This window comes from Camelus bactrianus, chromosome 10 (genome assembly GCF_048773025.1).
Source record: "Camelus bactrianus isolate YW-2024 breed Bactrian camel chromosome 10, ASM4877302v1, whole genome shotgun sequence".
NCBI lineage: Eukaryota > Metazoa > Chordata > Mammalia > Artiodactyla > Camelidae > Camelus > Camelus bactrianus.
In genome coordinates this window covers 29,894,419-29,912,884 of record NC_133548.1, presented here as the reverse complement: position 1 = coordinate 29,912,884, position 18,466 = coordinate 29,894,419, and the positions used below count along the sequence as shown (strand labels likewise).

At 36.2% G+C, this 18,466-nt stretch overlaps 1 protein-coding gene across 1 annotated transcript in view; it reads left to right on the top strand.

The window, feature by feature from the left end:
- ANO3 (anoctamin 3) overlaps positions 1–18,466 on the top strand; it is a 360,586-nt gene that overhangs the window by 264,463 nt on the left and 77,657 nt on the right. Inside the window, exons 12-14 of the mRNA XM_045523788.2 lie at positions 3,244–3,365; positions 7,940–8,074; positions 15,407–15,503. Of these exons, the coding sequence (XP_045379744.2) occupies positions 3,244–3,365; positions 7,940–8,074; positions 15,407–15,503 (354 nt within the window). The remainder of the gene's footprint in view (positions 1–3,243; positions 3,366–7,939; positions 8,075–15,406; positions 15,504–18,466) is intronic.

Here is an 18,466-nt window from a genome sequence, read left to right as displayed (position 1 = left end):
TCTATGGCTGCACACTGCTCTATACAGAGATAGCCTTCTGCTCCAACAGAGCTCCGTGCTTGACCCAATTTGGGATTTAAACCAGCTCCTAAACAGGACAGGTTCTGGCCTGTGCCAGATACTTTTGGGTACCTGAAAATCGAAGACAAACCCACACCAAAAACCTATACCCCCTATTGACTTGATTTTCTGCTAGGTTATTACCTCTCTTCTAGTTTTAAGTAGGTCATGCTGTGGTGGCTTCTGTCTGCTGTGTCATGAATGACATTTGAATCAGTTTTAGACACCCTCCCCCAACACACACACACTACATTTTTTAAGGCAATTGTGCATTTTAAATTAAGAACAGGGTCTTTAGAGGTTTAATGAGTGCACTTTCAAAGTCCATTACTCTTCTATTTATAAAAAGGCCGAGGACTCGTGGGACATAATCCCAATACCTGAGGAATTCACAGTCTAATATAACTCATAAAATATAAAATGTATTGAGCACTTCCTATTTGGCACTGAACTAAAGGTTTTAAGTGGGCTATCTCATTTAATTTTTGCAACAACCCTTTGAGATAGACATTAATATTAACTCTGTTTTACATAGGTAGATCATTGAGGCACAGAAAGGTCAAGTATAAAAGCACAGTTTTGAGCTCAGGAAGCCAGATTCCAATGCTTACTTGCATCATAGTTTTCCTTATAGTAGAAATAGAAATAATGATAACAGATACTATGTTAGAGTTTTCATGCAACAAGTGCATGGATTTTCCCTTTAATCTGACAGTAACCTTGGAGGGGAGGTATTTTTCCATTGTAGAGATGCAGAAACAGCGCTCAGAGAAATTAAACACCAAGTCAAATACGACTTAGTAAGTGGTAGGTGTTTGGAGTGGCGAAGTTCCTGTGAGAGCTTCTGTAGCACAGGAAGGTTTGATTTCTTCCCTAAATAATTTTGTCTACATAGGTAGTCTGTGTTCTGACAGTTTACTTGACAGCTTCTTGTGCGAAATTTGTAACCCATTAGCAATAGGTTGTAAATAGGCATTTTCCCATATATTCTTGTTACTTGGTAGAAATACTAATATATGGGACACATAACACTAAACAACTAGGAAACAATATTATTGAAATGCAGGTAACAGAAATGAAACAGCAAGTCAATAAAATGGACTTAAGAATTTCCTGTTGATTTTAAAAGATACTACTTGAGGAGAGAAACACAAGGCTTACTTAGGGGACAGTGGCGTCAATGGCTCTGACTGTAATTTGATTAAGGACACACAGTTTGTGTCCTTCTTCCTTGATGCAGGGGTATCACTAGTCTCAGTCTCATTTTTTCTACCCATGGTTGAGGTTTACTTTGTTTACAAATGGGACAGTGGTTTGAGGAGAAAAAGAGACATTTCCAGGGGAAATTGGCATGATAAGGAAAAAAGAAAGGGAAGAAGAGGAATATTTGTGAGGGAGTTTGCCTAACATATTGATAGAATTGATAATCCTGTCAGTTATGAATAGTGGAGACAAGAAAAGTGTTTTGGTTGGAGGAGGGGATGGATCATGGAGATGGCGGGGATCACTGAGGGTACCTGGTCCTCTGAACAGGAATGACAATTCGTGGGTGGGCAGGAATCATCACTTTGGTCAGTTTTCTCTTATAACCCACCTCATGTCATTGTCAACCCAGAACATTATGCTTGATTGAGGTTTTTGAGCAGTTAGAACATTGATGTACTAGGGAATTCTAAAGCTTATTACCTAAAATCCAGGAAATGCCTTTTTCTGACCACTGAGGCTGGGAAGGAAAGGCATAAAGTGATATTTTAGAAGAATTATCAGGAATAATTGAAAGAAACCTGAAATATTGATTCACCCTCCTTTACCTACCCAGTCTCAGAGCAGGCGACCTTAACAGTCAGTCCAATGTCACAAGCAAACAAACTCTTCTCAAGTGGATGTCTTAGAGTCTTGATCTTTAATTCCATCTCCTTAGCTTCTAATCTTCAGGGTTTAAACACCTTGGGATCTGTTAGGGAAGAAAACCCTGCAACTGCATTTTAACTGTGCTTCCACCCTTACCTAATTAACTTTTCTATCTTGTTAGAAAGCCAGAGCCAAAAGCCGTATGTGTCTCTTTATTTCAGCCTTGAGGCACCGCAGACCAAATTCAAAGTGTCATATTTCTTGATAGGAACTCTCAGCCCTGGTTGCCTGGGACCATTCAAATGATAGTTTTTCCCTATTCAATGGCCACAATATAGCAAATGCCTAAAATTAATTAACATTCATTTTGTACCTCTAATGTGCCTGCTACTTTATAGCGATTATCCAAGTGGGCCCTCACAAGACACCTCTCTATTGGGTGTCATTCATATTTATTCTCATCCCCATCATCTAGGTGAGGTAACTGAGGCATAGCTCCACTTGTTTTAAATTCTTATCAACAATTTCATGAAAGTAGAATCACACCCTGGATTAAGGAGAGGGTCTTTGTGAAAAATCCTGTGTCCTAAGTTTGGATTCAGAAAGTAAAGTCACTATATCTATTACCCTTTTTTTTGAAATTATAAAAGAAGAGTAGTTCAGCCCTCGGACTAATTTTCTCTAAAAGGCTTATATAGTCTATGTTCCTGAAATTACAGCCCATATGACAGATTTTTGAAGGGGGATATAAAGAATTTGAAAAATAATTCAATTTTTAGAATATCTTGTCTGAGGTAAGTTTTGTGGATTCTAAAGTTTAAAAACATGACTAACACTGGTGACTTAGGCCTCTTACATTTTTTGAATGCTTATATACTCTCTTTCTTAGCTTCTATAAATGAAATAAATATTTTTCTGGAACTGGATTGCTTCTCAAAAGCAGAATTAACTCGCAATGTCTGAACAAAAGATTACAATGATGTATCTAATGTATCTCATTGATGATGAAGATACTCTGTTTATTTAAAAGAACTTAGGTCCCAAACAGTGAAAACTAAAGTCTAGTTTACCTTAAGTGAAAGAGTCCTCATTGGTTTAAAAAAAGGAATTTAAGAAAGAATTTTTAAGGAGCTATCAGAATATTTTCAATGAAAGATAGTTATATAAAGTCATCTACAACATCACTCTAGTGATGGGCTTATGTTTACAATTTCTAAAGCTTTCAATAAGGTGTTAAATTATTCTGTAAGGAAAAAAAGCAAAAGCAATTCCTATTAGTTCAAATTACACTAAAAGAACAGATATCAATTCATCTTATTTTATTTGTTTTAGGGAGCCTACAAGAGTAGTCAGCCCATCAAAACCCACGGCCCTCAGAATAACAGACATCTATTATATGAGCGCTGGGCACGCTGGGGAATGTGGTACAAGCACCAGCCCCTGGATTTAATCAGGTACTGTAGATGGATTGATAATGGAGGACATATTGTACCATTCTGTTGTCATTTTCCTAGATTTGGAATCCTTGTATTTACTCACCAGATCATCTGTATCCATCAGGGTGCAATCATGAAAAAGGAAGACACTACAGGCCTTTCCATTACAAGGAAAGTAATTTAGGGAATTACTAACACAGGTAATGGGAAAGCTGAGAAATCAAACAGGAATAGTGAGGCAACCAGAGAGTAACAGCAGCAGAAAATTGCTAACAACCTTAAAGCTGGAGAGAAAATGGAATAAAGTTTATTTCAGAGCCTCATACCTGGGCCATTGGGTAGGAGCTGTGCCATCTGTGACCAGGACTGTCTGCAGAGAAGTGAAGTGTTGAGAGGAGACCACGGAGATTTATGGAGCCACAGTAAGGTGCGGCTGCTCTGGAGACAGCCCTGAGGACGGCCAGGAGAGGAGAAAAGATAACTGGCTTCTCCCTTCCTTCCATCTGAGTCGTCCAGTACCTCCTGGTGCAACTTCACTAGGAGCAATTTGCAAGACTGTCTGTATAATCTACTTCTCAGTGAAAGTAAGTCAAAACAGGGAAAGGCAGAACACAGATCTGAGAGCAGAGAGGGAAATGGCCAACACAGCATCTGTGCACGTACTTATCTTTCAACAAAGATTTGTGGAGTGTCTGTTCTATTCCAGGAAGTATATTCTAGCAAGTAATGGCTCTCAACTGGATTGGTCTTGAAATACAGTTACATTCATGATTTATTTTATTTGGATGGAGGACAATTTGTTCTTATTTTTAAAAATCAGGAATTATGTATTAAAAAGGACTTAAGTCCCTAGTTAACTAGAAACACTTATAGAATAAAAGAAAAAAGAAGATTCATATTAAAAGTTTATATATGTTGATATTTTGAACTGTTTATGAAATTTAAATATCAAGAATAACACATAACTGTATCAGCCATTGTCCCAGCAGGAAGCTGATAGAACTGATAGAATAGAAGAGGTATTTGAAGAGAATTTAATAAAGAAATTTAATATGCAGAAGTATAAATAGGATCGGGGGAGGGGGAAATAGACGCTGATGAAGCTCCCAAGGACCAGCAAAAGCTGGGTGCTGTTATCACACCTGGGCCTGGAGGGACAGGGGAGAGAGCAGTTGGCAGAACCAGTTAAGAGCTATAATCAAAGCAGGAGAAAGTCAGGGTAATAAAAAAAATACCCCAGCATCTCTTTATCCTTCCCTCTGATCTTCTGCTGGTACTGTTGACCAATGAGCCCATCAGGAAGCCAGAGGAAGGAAGGAGCATAGATGGTACAGTCCATAGAGCTGAGCCTCCTGGACATTGAGCAGGAAGGGAAAGGGTAGAACGTGGATCCAGACGCACAAAGCATTGTACCCAACACCAAACCAGTTTTATTTCAAGCATTAAGTACGTGGGTATATCCAAAATCAAGATGCTTTGATTCAAATTCAGTCAGTCACAACAAATGATCTGATTTGTGTTTATGCAAGTGAAAGAATTATTATTTCAGAGCTATATGAACACAGTGAGATGTGTCAGTTCATAAAACCATATTTATTAGGAATTAAAGTGAAGTTGAGGTTTTCAAGCAAGCATTTCAATGTCAACAGTTCTCCTTTCTATAGGGCACATTGCTATTGCTGCCTCAGGTAATTTCAGCAAGCAGCCTTATTTTCAATAAATACGGTGATTCAGCTGCTATTAAGAATTCTTTGGATGTTGACATAGGAGGGAAATTTTGCTTACAAAAATTATGTATTTTATGTTCCAGTAGCTGAGAGGAGGGAGATGTGATGAAGGGTCCCTCGAGAGGAAGGCCATAAAAGAGTAGAGATAGCATTTCAGCAGGTTCCTGCTCTCAGGGAACTTGCTTATTACCAAACTCGAGATGGGGACGAGGCAGACAGCGTATTAAACTGTACAATCTCGTGCATGAGTTTTGTACAAGGCCACATTTTTTACAGTGAGCAGGAAGATGGCCTTAAAATCGTGCCTTTTTAATTACTTGGAGTTAAGTTGTTCTACACACTTTTAAGGACATAGATGTCTTATTGTGTGGCTTTCTATCTGTAGTGAGAGAAAGAGAGTGTCCGGGAATTGGAAGTGTTTAATATATTTGGGTCATGGGTGATGGAGACCCACAGGCAAGGCCTGTATTCTCTCATGTGAAAAAGGCAATTCATTAACAGTGGATGAAAAGTGAGGGGCTGCCAATTCATTTTCTTTTTTATAAATAACCATTTCTGGACATGCATTGGTATTTTGTTTTTATTTTAACAATGAAGTCAAATTTAGTAGCCAAAGCTTATCTTCATTTCAGTTTATTTTTCCATGGAAAATATTTGAATATGGAAAGAATACATTTTAAAAATTGTCAACTACAGCACCTGCTTAACGAAATAGAGCTGTGTGGCATTTTTTTTTAATGTTTTACAATAGTCATCTAAGGGATTTAAATTTAAAGACTAAATAAAATAATCCTTTCTGAAGAAGTTCAATTTCACATTTGTTTATCTGATGATAGAAGTTATTTCAGCAGCAGAACCCTATCATCAAATGAAATGTCATGTAATATCCCAATATATGAAACAGATATCAAGAGAGTGACTCTGGGTGAAGTGGGAGGAACAGCAGTAGCAACCCCTGTTCTTCCTTGCCCTATCACGGTTTTAAAGAATACGCAGAGAGACTAAAAAATTGTGACTACCCATGTTCTTGGTTAAGAACATTTTCATCAGCCGTCTTGGCCTAGAACTAGCTTCTCCTCATGAAACAGATCTGAAAGCTGCTGTAACTTAGGTAATTATACTCCTGTCAAATATACTGTTACTCCTCTTAACCTTCAACAATGTTTAATCAAAAACCTTGGTATAACACTGCCTGTGTAAGGGAGTTGGTCTGTGCAGTCCTCTATAATCATCACTTTAAAGATATCCCGTTATGTTAGTAATATGCACCCCAAACCCTATTCTGCCCCACAGAGAACACTTGTTTAAAGGAACAAATGGCTTTATTACAATATTACTGTTAACACAATAAGCTTTCATCTCAAAGTAGAACATTATCATTGTATAAGAAATGAATAGACTATTGATCTATGTCTCCTAGGAGAAATGAAAAAAACAAAATAAATTAGATAAATGATGCTTAATGGAGAACGACTCTATGTCTATATCTGGAAGAATATGCACAGATTTTAGTTGGAGAGAATGGAAAAGGAAGAGAATGATTTTCAGGGAAGTCTTGCTGAAGATAAAATAACAAGATAACCTTCTTCCCAACAAGAATTTTTGCCCACAGCAATATTCTCAGATAAACTGTAAAACACCAATCTTTAAACTAGTGCTGCGACAAAACTGTGTTTAAGTCATCATTTTTGGAAGATGGAGATGAAACACCAGAAGTGAATTCAAGAAATTATTATTTCTTACCAGAGCTTTAGAAACTGTGTAACAGTTAATATTGGTGGTAGATTTGGTGGAAGAAGGAGCAACAGAATAATCACTAGATCTACCTTATTCATCTGCTATTTCCACATAAATTATGTTAATCAGCTGAAGGGAAATAAATTACACTTACTCCCTTTGCTTCATTCAGTGAAAATACTTCCTGTGTGGGTGCTAGTGAAACAAGACACAGGTCCACTTTCAACCAGCTTGCAGTCTTAACGGGAGGGAGAGGAGCAGGGGAGTGATGGGTGGTAATGATCATAAAGGTTTATAACTTTGGGACCGTGAAATGTGGGGGAAGGCAGTGTGGCAGCAAGAGCTGGGGCATCTAACCCAGGTTTGAAGTGGACATCATGAAAGGCTTCCTGGGAGACCTGATATAAAGGATAGGAGTATAGTTATTTACAATATTGTGTTAGTTTCAGGTAACCAAAAATTACCCTACATTTTGGAAAGATGGGAGAGGAATGTGAAAAAATGAAAAAAAAAAAAGGAAAGGATGAGTACAAACCGATCAGGGGTACGGCTTGAAATGGGATATTCCAAAGTGAGGGAACAGCACTGACCAAAGAGAGAATCATGTGCCCCAGGAACTGCGGACTTGAACTTGACTGAGGGAGATGTGTGACATAGTTGTGCTGATTCTGTCTGGCATAAAGGAGTCTGGCCAAGGGTGCAGATGGAGACTGAAATCGAATCAAGCAGATACCTAGAAGGGAGATTTTTTTTTTCTAATTTACGCCAAGGTGATATGGTTTAGCACAGCTCTGTGTGTGGAAAACAAGAAGGGATTCTATTAGGAGGGTAGAGAAGAGCAAGAACGGGCTTATAAAAAAACTGTATGCACCATGTTAAGAAGTTTGACACAGAAACAAACACATTTCATAAAATTATTGCCCCTATATTGACAGTGTTTAAAGACAAACAATATCACCATTATTGGATTCATTCACAAGAAGGGATGTTATGACACCTTGGATGGAGCTGAGGAGGAACTAAGCCAGCAGCCTCAATTGTCCATCTGAAATTCTGACTAGTTGTGACATCAATACTGTATAGTGTCACTTATGTTGCCTTAAGCTAAGGCTTTGCTTTCTCATGCAGGCTATACTTTGGTGAGAAGATCGGGCTATACTTTGCCTGGCTGGGGTGGTATACCGGAATGCTGATTCCTGCAGCCTTTGTTGGCTTGTGTGTTTTCTTCTATGGAATATTAACAATGAATGCAAGTCAAGTAAGGTAAGCTATTAACAGACTTATTTTAAAAATAGAGACTTTCTTCTGACTGAACAAAAGTTTTACAACAGTGCTGGCTATAAAAACAAGCGATGGGACTACAATTTATTTGCTGTCTTTTGTTTTTGTTTTTGTAGGGGAAAAACAGTATAAAATAGTCATTTCTATAGTTTTATATGCAAATTCTCTTGGATAAGTTTTGAGACTTTCTTTTATTGCCAAATTTCTCTTCCTAGTATATCTCACATAATCAGTAATTCAGCAATGCAATAAACAGTTTTGTGTAATTTATATTTGCATAGTACTTAGTAGTCTGGAATGCCCTCTCAATACATTATTTCAAATATAATAGCTACCATTCTTTAACCACTTACAATGTACAAAGACCTTCCAAATACATTGTTTCATTTAATATAACTTTCACTACCAGCATTGGAGATAAGTAATTTCTTTTTGCAGATGAGGGAAACTTACATAAAGATATCTAAACAAAATATTCATACCATATAAATCCTGCCCTATATAGTTTCCTTTCATGAGAACATAAAATCACTTTCTACTTTCTTTTTACTCTCTATAGGAATAGACTTGTAAAAATTTTAGCATCAACTTAAGATATCAAAATGGTAGTAAAATAAAATTTGACAAAAATCAAACATTTATCAGAATAGTGATTCTTCTGTTAAAACTGAAATGACTCAAGATTTAGATATAGGAACAATACATTATTATTCAGCAGAGGTAAGATTCACCCTGGCATTAAAGAATCCTCTTAACAAGCATGTGCTATTTAATATACCACAAGGATTTCATCAGGTTCAACCTCGTACCATACAGTTCAAAATATGAGAAAGTACTTTTTTTTCCCCTCCTTCAAAGCTCAGTAATTTTTTTCCCTTTTGTTTCATCTTGCTACTGTGTAGTAATCATGATAGTTAATAGAATCATAAAATGCATTTCCTTGAATTTTCTTAATATATATGTGTATATATAAAGGCTAATATATAATATTCATATGTATAGCAGTTTTGCCTAAAAACAAACATTTTCATCGCTTCACAGTTGACTCCTGTTTCATATCTAAATTATTTGTTCTTCGTGAAGGCCAAATGGTAATTAGCATGAAAACAAAAAACACCTACTATTCAAAAGCATTTCATCTAGTGGCAGGTTTATTTCAGAATGTTGCAAACTCACTGCCACTCTGGAAGGCAGCATCTTCCTGAACAAATTTGTACCTATGGGAAACATTCATCCCCTTTGGGTCATTTCTCTGTATGATGTTGAATCAGTTACCTCTGAGGCTAAGAAGAAAGGTTGTGATTGGGAATTATAGTGTCTCGAAAAAAAAATGCATTTTTTTATTACTTCTCTATTCTCTGTTTCTGTGAGTTTGGATTTTTTTAAGATTTCACATATAAAGTGATGCTATAAGTATTTTTTTTTTTGTCTGGCTTATTTCTCTTAGCATAATACCCTTAAGATCTATATTGTCACAAGTGGCAGGATTTCCTTCTTTTTTGAGCTTTAATACTATTCCACTGTGCATGTGTGCATGTGTGTGTGTGTGTCTCATGTCTTCTTTTTTCATTTATCTGCTGATGGACACCTAAGCTGTTTACATACCTTAGCTATTGTGAATAATACTACAAAAAATGTACGGGTGCAGATACCTTTTCAAGATACTATTTTTATTTCTTTTTTAATATATCCCAGAAGTGGAATTGCTGGATCATATAGTGGTTCTATATTTATTTTTTTGAAGAACTTCCATATTAGCTGCACTAATTTACATTTCCATCAATGGTACACTCTACATCCTCTACATACATACTTTCCTCTACATCCTCACCAATAGATGTTACTTCTTGTCTTTCTGATAATATCCACACTAACAGGTGTGAGGTGATAACTCAGTATGGTTTTGATTTGCAATACCCTGATGATTAATGATTTTGGTCACCTTTTTATGTACCTGTTGATTTGTGTATCTTCTTTGAAAAAAATGTCTGTTCAGTTTCTCTGCCTATATTTTAATCATATTATTTTGTTTGTTTGTTTTTGCTTTTGAGTTGTGTGAGTTCTTTATATTTTTGGATGTTAACCCTTTAACAGATAAATGGTTTGCAAATATTTTCTCCCATTTGGTAGGTTGCCTTTTAATTTTGGTCATAGCTCCCTTTGCTCTGGAAGAACTTTTTAGTTTGATACATTCCCTCTTGATTATTTTTGCTTTTGTTGCTTTTACTTTTGGTATCAAATCCTGAAAATCATGCCAAGACTATTTCAAGGAGCTTACCTACTGTGTTTTCTTTTAGAAGTTTTATAGTTTCAGGTCTTAAACTTATATATGTAATCTATTGGGGGTTACTTTTTGTGTATGGTGAGAGATAGAGCTCTAGTTTCATTCTTTTGCATGTGCATATCCAGTTTTCCTACCATCATTTATTGAGGAGACTATCCTTTCCCTATTATATATACATGGCTCTTTGTCAGAATTGGCCACAAATACATGAGTTTATTTCTGGATTATCTATTCTGTTCCTTTGATCTGTGTATCTGTTTTTAGGCCAATACCATACTGTTTTGATTATAGTAGCTTTGTAATATTGTTTGAAATAAGGAGATGTGATGCCTCCAGCTTTGTTTGTCAAGATTGCTTTGGCTATTTGGGGTCTTTTGTGGTTTTACACAAATTTAAGGATAGATTTTTATATTTCTGTGAAAACACCATTGAAATTATAACAGAGATTGCATTTAATCTTTACATCTCTTTGGTTGGTATGGACACTTCAACAATATGAAATTTTCTAGTCCATGGGCACAGGATATCTTTGCATTTATTTGTATCTTCTTCAATTTCTTTTTCATGTCTTATAGTTTTCAGAGTATAGGTCTCTCACTTCCTTGGTTAAATTTATTCCTAAATATTTTATTATTTTTGATGCAATTGTAAATGGGATTGTTTTCTTCATTTCACTTTCTGATAATTTGCTGTAAGTGTATAGAAACACAACTGATATTTGTATATTCACTATGAATCCTGCAACTTTACTGAATTAGTTTATTAATTTTAGCAGTATTTTGGTAGAGTCTTTAGTGTTTTAGAAAAAAAAATGATCTTTTAAAGTAATTGATGAAGACAGAAAATGATTTTTAGGCAATTAGCTACTGTTAAGTTGGTTCTATGAAGAACATATTCATAAAGTTTTCCCACATGGTGTAGACTCCCTTCTCCACCCTCACACAACTGAAAATGAACAAAGTACAATGAAAGGAATAAATTTTCTGTTCCTATTGATTTATGTACCAATGAAATAAATTAGGCTCCTTTTGTATGAGGTAACTATTCTTTAACCTTTCGTACAAGGAGTATTTTAAAAGGCTTTAGCAAATTCTTTTCTTCAGTGCGTCATGGTATTATATTACTGCTACTTCTGTCACACTATAATTAAGACCCTGTCAGAATTTCTATTCTAAACCAAGATAAGCATCAGTGAATACCTTGACTTTCAAAATTTCATGGAGCTGAAATTTTCCATTCAAGGTGTCAGACATGGTTAAGTCGTAGGTGTTATCATAGAAAGTGGGTAGAGGACGTAGGGCTTTTATTTTGAGTTCCTTTGTTTTAGTTTTATTGTAATAAGTTCTTTTTTTGTTTATTGCAAGGTAACAGAATGTTAAAAAGCTGAAGATTGGATTGTATTTGTTATGTTTCTGCAGCTATGTTCATTTATATTAAGGTCATATTTTTTAATTGCTCTGCATTGTAGAATTATGTAAAAATCAAATTACAGATTGTTTATTGTATGCATATGTACATGTATATATTTACATACATATTGATCTTATATAATCAAAGGTGGTCAGATTTGTGCCTGATAGAACACCTATTATGGGAATATAATAATGAACAAGCAGTTAGATATGGCCCCTGCTTCTCAGGCTTTGGGTTTCTAGTCCAGAGCAGAGTGGAAACCTCAACTTTCTGGCCCATTCTTGCCTCTTCAGCATTAGGACTCACCAAGAAATACATTTGGTCCTCAGTGTTGACCAGCTTTGCCAAAACTGTTGGGTCATAAAGGACCACTTAAAACCTCTTCCAACAGCATTCCTTAGCAATAAGGGTTTCTTCCATTTATCAGGTGCCCATGATGTGCCAGATACATTATCAGTATCCCTTATGTAATATCCCTCTTGCATATTATCTCCAACTGGAGATGAAGAAGTTGATCCTCAGAGAGTTAGGTGACTTAGGGGAACATATCTAGTAAGTTCAAACCTATATCTGATTTTTTTTTAATTGTGATAAGAACACTACATGAGATCTACCTTTCTCACAAAAGTTTAAGTGCACAATACAGTGTTGTTGACTATAGCATAATGTTGTACAGCAGATCTCTAGAACTTCCTCATCTTACATAACTGACACTTTCTACTCATTGAACAGCAGCTCTTCATTTCCCCTTCCCCTAACCCCTAACAGTGACCATTCTACTCCGTTTCTATGAGCTTGATCGTTAGATGCCTAATGAAAGTAGAATTATGCAGCATTTGTTCTTCTGTGACTGACTTATTTCACTTAGCGATGTCCTTTGTGTTCATCCATGTTGTTGCTTATGGCAGAATTTCCCTCTTTTTTTAAAGCTAAATAATATCATATTGTACGTCTATTCCACAGTTTTTTTATCCATTCATCTTTGGATTATTTCCATATCTTGGCTATTGTGAATAATGTTGCTGTGAGCAAGGGAGTGCAGGTATCTCTTTCAGATCCGGATCTCAGTTCTTTTAGATCTATACCCAGAAGTGGGATTGCTGGATTAAATGGTAGTTCTATTTTTAATTTTTTGAGGAATTTGCATATTATTTTTCATAGTAGTGGCACCATTTTGCAGTCCCACCAACAAAATTCAAGTGTTCTGAATTCTCCACATCCTTGCCAACACTTGCTACTTTTGTTTTATTTTCTTTTGTTTGATAATAACAATCCTGTCAGGTACGAGGTAATATCTTGTGATTTGATTTGTTTTTCCCTGATGATTATATCTGATTCTAAAATCCATGCTTTTATTCATGCTTTCATACTGCCTTCCCTTAAATCTACTTTTGTATTTTCACGTTTCCCCACAATGGACATATCCAGGCATCTTATTCTGTGCTTTGTCATGTTGAAGGATCACAGGAAGACCCTGGAGCAGGTCCAAACAACCACCTCCAAATGGAGAAAATGCTCCCCCTTCCTATATCTTAAATGGGTGATAATCATTATTCCCTTCGAATCAGCCCTTGATACATATGTTTAACAACAGATATAAGACAAAGGAAAGGCACAATTCAAGCAGTGGTTTATATTATCAGGTTCTGCAGAAGAAATTAAGAAACCCTCACGTTGGGCACTCTCTCTCCATCTAGTGGTTAAGTCAAAGAAATTTGTGATCATCTCAAATTTTTTATTTTAGGCTAAAAAATATGTCACAAAAACTGTTTAATATTTTTAATGTTACTTGTCAAGTTGAGCTTTGAGCAGCTTTCAGAAAATGAGTTTGATGATTCTGGAAATAAAAATAAGACATAGTCTGATGGCTGGGATGCTAGACTGGGTGCTTTGGTATGTCTTTTTGTTTGATCATTCTGAAGGTGGGAAGGATGATGTGGTATAAACCAAATTTAATACCATTTTAGTATGAGATTTCAGTGTAGAGCACATTATATCATACTTGAAACACAGTGAATTATGAGAGCAAGCCTGTTTTAATAAAAGCTTTCTTCAAGAAGTGTGTTCATTCTTATTCCTATAAACTAGTACCATTACTAAGAGGAGGTATGATCTTCTCTTTCTTTTGAGCTTTTAAAATTTGTGTTTTTCCTGCTTCCTCCTACTTCACATAGACATCCTGATTGCTAGCAAGATGATGTATGTGAAGGTAGGGGAATTACAGCATACATAACATCCATAACACCATCATCATCATTAAATTAATTTTTGATAGGAAGTCCCCTTTAATATGAAATAAACTTATCTTTCTTTTAGTGTGGTATAGTTGATGGAGAACTGGACCTAAAATCAGGAAAACCTACACTCAGCTCCCTGAAATACCTCTTAGCTATAGGACCTTGAGCAAATCACTTACACATCAGTTTCCTCTCAGCTGTGGAGATGATTACCATTGTAGAAGATTGCAGTGAGGAGTAAACTTAGTGAACGTGAACCCATCTCTGCTTACTGTAAATTGCTGTATAACTATATAGTATTTATTATTACTTACTATTTATTTCCATTTTGGCTTGAGATTATACACATCTGGCACTTGAAATACACATGCATAATCTTTTGCTTCAAGTGTGTTCCTTTTTGACAGCAGCAAATCTTGCTGTAAACACTTCCAGTTAAACTTTTATTAACAGTTGCTTTTCTAGGTGTATTTTCAAAAGCCTTTATATTACTTTCAAAGTTTCAGAGCAGATTTATTTACGGACAATTTATTTAGAGGAGACTAAGTAGAAAAGGGCCAGGTTTGACAAGTAAAGGCACAAAACATCTTAAAAACAGATCACTGTGAACTCTTAGGCCATGAGGCTTTTTGAGAAATTGTTACCGACCCCCTACTCATGTCAAAATATCTCTAGAATGTAGGCTGAGATTTTTAAAAGATAGTGGACATAAAAGTCAAGAAACAACTATTATAAAGTTACATTCTAATTTCAGTAAATAAAACCTATGTCATGTCACCGTGACAATGTGTGTCATCGCACTGCAAAAAGAAGATCAACTTCCTCAAATTTCCAGTGAACGTAATATACCGATTGATTGCAGTGTGGGTTATAAAGTTGTGTGATTTGTGCATGCTGTTCATTTTGGTATTTCTAAGGCAGCGAGATCCAGGGGAAAGATGGTTAGACCTGAGAAATCAGAATAGTCGGATTTGATTTCAGCTCAGCCATGTCCAAGTCTCTGAGCTTGGTTAAAACACCCTTGGGTGTTCCTCACAAGATTATCCTGCTTGCCATGAAATCAGGTGTAAAAGTGTCTTTGTAATAAAGCCCTACAAGTGTCTCACAAGTGTGAAACATGGCCTGTTATCATCACAATATCTTGGCAGAGGTTTCAAAACACAAAGAAGCAAACTGAAACCTCTGTATCACAGATGTCGTAAAAATTTGTGTGGGAGCCACTCATCTTAAGTTCTTCTTCCCTTCTCCACCCTTCCCCACTTATTTCCATTTCTCCTCTCCTGCCCTGCCTTGCTGCTTCTCACAGAACTGGCCTGAGGGGCTAAGGACCTTTCTAAGCATGGAAATTCATGCTTTCTTTTTCTTCTTTGATTCCTCAAGCCAAGAAATTTGCAAGGCCACTGAAGTCTTCATGTGCCCACTCTGTGACAAGAACTGCTCACTGCAGAGACTCAACGAAAGCTGTATCTATGCCAAGGTGAGTGTGGACCCCCCATGCCCCTCCCTGCACTCTACTTAAAAATTCCAATGAAGCAAGTAGTAAAAAGTTCTCCAGTAAATTGCTTTTTACCAATTTTAGATGTTCTTGAGAGTTTCAACAATCAATATCATTGACCACTGAATAAAATGTCACTCTGTGGCAATGACAAGAAGACTATATTTTTATTTGACTATCTTTGTCTTCCTTTGTTTTTATGATTATTGCCATCATAGACACAGAACTTGCACTTGGAATGTTATCTAGGTTATTTTTTGGAGAAGGTGATTATTTCTATTGGTAATGATTAAATCTGTATCTTTCATGAAGACTCGTGAAATTAAAATACCTCTAATTTTATAGAGAAAATGAAACAACATACCAAAATTCTGAAGTTGCTGCCCTTAGAGTCACCTGAAGGGTTTTTTAAACTCCTGAAGCCCCAGGCACACCCAAGAGCAATTAAATTAGAATATTTGAGTTTAGAACCTAGACATCAGCATATTTTAAAATTTCCAGGGGATTCCAGTGTGCACACAAGTTTGAGACGTGTAGTTGAATTTTATAATTATTATTATTCATTTGTAAAATGGGTTTATTAAAGGATAGTTAACATATAATAAAACATATATATTTTAAGTGTATAAATTAACACATCTTGATTATATGTAGGCACCTATGGAGCCATAACCACAATCAAGATAATGAACATATCTATCACCTCCAAAAGTCTCCTCACGCCCTCCTATAATTTCTGCCCCTCATTCCTTCCAAACGCCACCCCTGTGCTCAGGCAGCCAACTGTTTTCTATCACTATAGATAAGTTTGTATTTTCTAGACTACTCTATAAATGGAACACAGCATGTAATTTTTTTCTGGTTTCTTTCATCCACCGTAATTACTTTGAGATTCATCCATGTCATAACATTTGTCAGTAAATCATCCATCTTTATTGCTGAGTAGTATTGCATTCTATGGCTCTATCAGAGTTTGTTTATCCCTTCTTCTTTGGTCTTTGGGTTGTTTAGTTTTGAGTTGTTACTGTTTTAAATAAAGGTGCCGTGAACATCCATCTACAAATCTTTGTTTAGACAAGTACTGTTATTTCTCTTGCGTAAATACCTAGAATAAAATGGCTGGGTTGTGTGATAGGAAAATGTGTCATCTGAGAAACTTCCAGACTGTTTTCCAAAGTGTCTGTATCATTTTACATTTCCATCAGCAATGTATGAGAGTTCCAGTTTTCCACATAGTCACTAATCCTCAGGGTGGTCGGTCTTTAATTCTAACTATTCCAATAGATGTTTAGAGATATCTCATTGTGGTTTAGTTACTTAAAAATAATTTGATCTTTCTGAATCTTGCTTTTAAGCTTTGTGAGGTGGGCTCACAGTAATGCTCTCTCTAGCACTAATTTTTCCCCACCATAAAAAAAAAAAGAAAATCTTTCTGTTCACTCTATCCAGTGCTCTGTGAATAATGAAGATTTCCAGCCTGGCTGTTGGGAACAGGTGCTTTTCTGAGCTCCTGACTGTTACCTCTGATCCCTTCAGGTGGTTCTTCCCTCAGGCAGTTTCCTTATATCAGTGCTCACTGGGCACTGTCGGGGTTGTCCACCTCTGCACCCTGGTGACTCTTCCAGTGCAGGAACCTGAGGCAATTATAATGCTCACCTCATTTGTTTCCTCCTCTTGGGGAGCATTTTCCTACGTTGCCTTGTGGCCAGTCTTGAAATCTGTTGTTTTATGTATTTTGTATATTATTTATTTCCAGGATGGGGGTAAAATCCATCTCTGTTTACACCATCTTGTTCAGATGTAAAGATCTCTAGACAATTTTGACAAGAGTGGATATAAAATCAAAAGCCATTCAGTAGCTACTACAAGATCAGAACCTAGTGAAATTGGCTTCTGAATTGTCTATCTGAATGCGTGGCATGGAAAAAGTCTGTTTTCTTTATAGTTTAATTTCTAAAATATGCTTAGTGTTGAATTCTTTTAAATGTTCCACGAAGATGTCTTGTTTGGGAAAGCATTTTCTCAACACTTTTTGCAAAAGCCAAGTGTATTAGAGACATTAGATGTATATGGACATGTTCCTTTCTTAGCCCATGCATTTCAAGAACATAGGACAGCCTTAGGGATGCCGACAAATCCACGTATGTGTTACTTCTACTTGGACGGTTCTAACCAAACACACTGCCATTATCAGAACACTAAATGTGAGAATGATCCACGTATGTCAGAGTGATGAATGAAGGAACTATCCAGGGAAGCACTAAATCCAGGGGACTTTGTCATTAGGCAGTAACTGCATCCCTGCTTTACTCTGTACATAGGGATGGTGTGGCTCAGAAATAATTCACTTAGTAACTATTATAAGGAAGGTGGAAAAGTTAGCTTGGAGAGAGGATTGCCTTATGGAACAATGCGAGAAATAAAACCAACCGGGATGAAATCTTTCATATTCTGTGTATTTGTTCCTCTGGCTAAGATACAATGTGTCTACTTGTTTACACCTTACAAATCAGAATTACCCTTCACTGAATTTCTATTATCTTCCTAAAATCAGTTTATGTGCTTAAACATCTAGAAGGTACTCGATGGGCAGGGTCAGTAAGAAGGGAACAAATGTTTAGCAAAGAAACAAGGCCACCTGTCTAGAATCATCTAGCCAGTTCCTTATGGAATCAGTCACTCTTGTGACAAATAACAAGAAATTAAATTGCCTATTTTATTGAAATATGTATGTACATGTGATTATTCCCTTAATAATTTCAAGGAAGTGTTTCAGGAAAGATGTGGTCCCATCATATAACAAAAATTATATTTAAGTACATTAACACTTTCTTTGATGACTGTTTTTTAATACTTAAAAGTATCAAAATTGAGAAATATTTGCTATGAAGTAATTCAGTGACACATACTCTTTTCAAAGCACCTGACACCACACTGTCAATTCC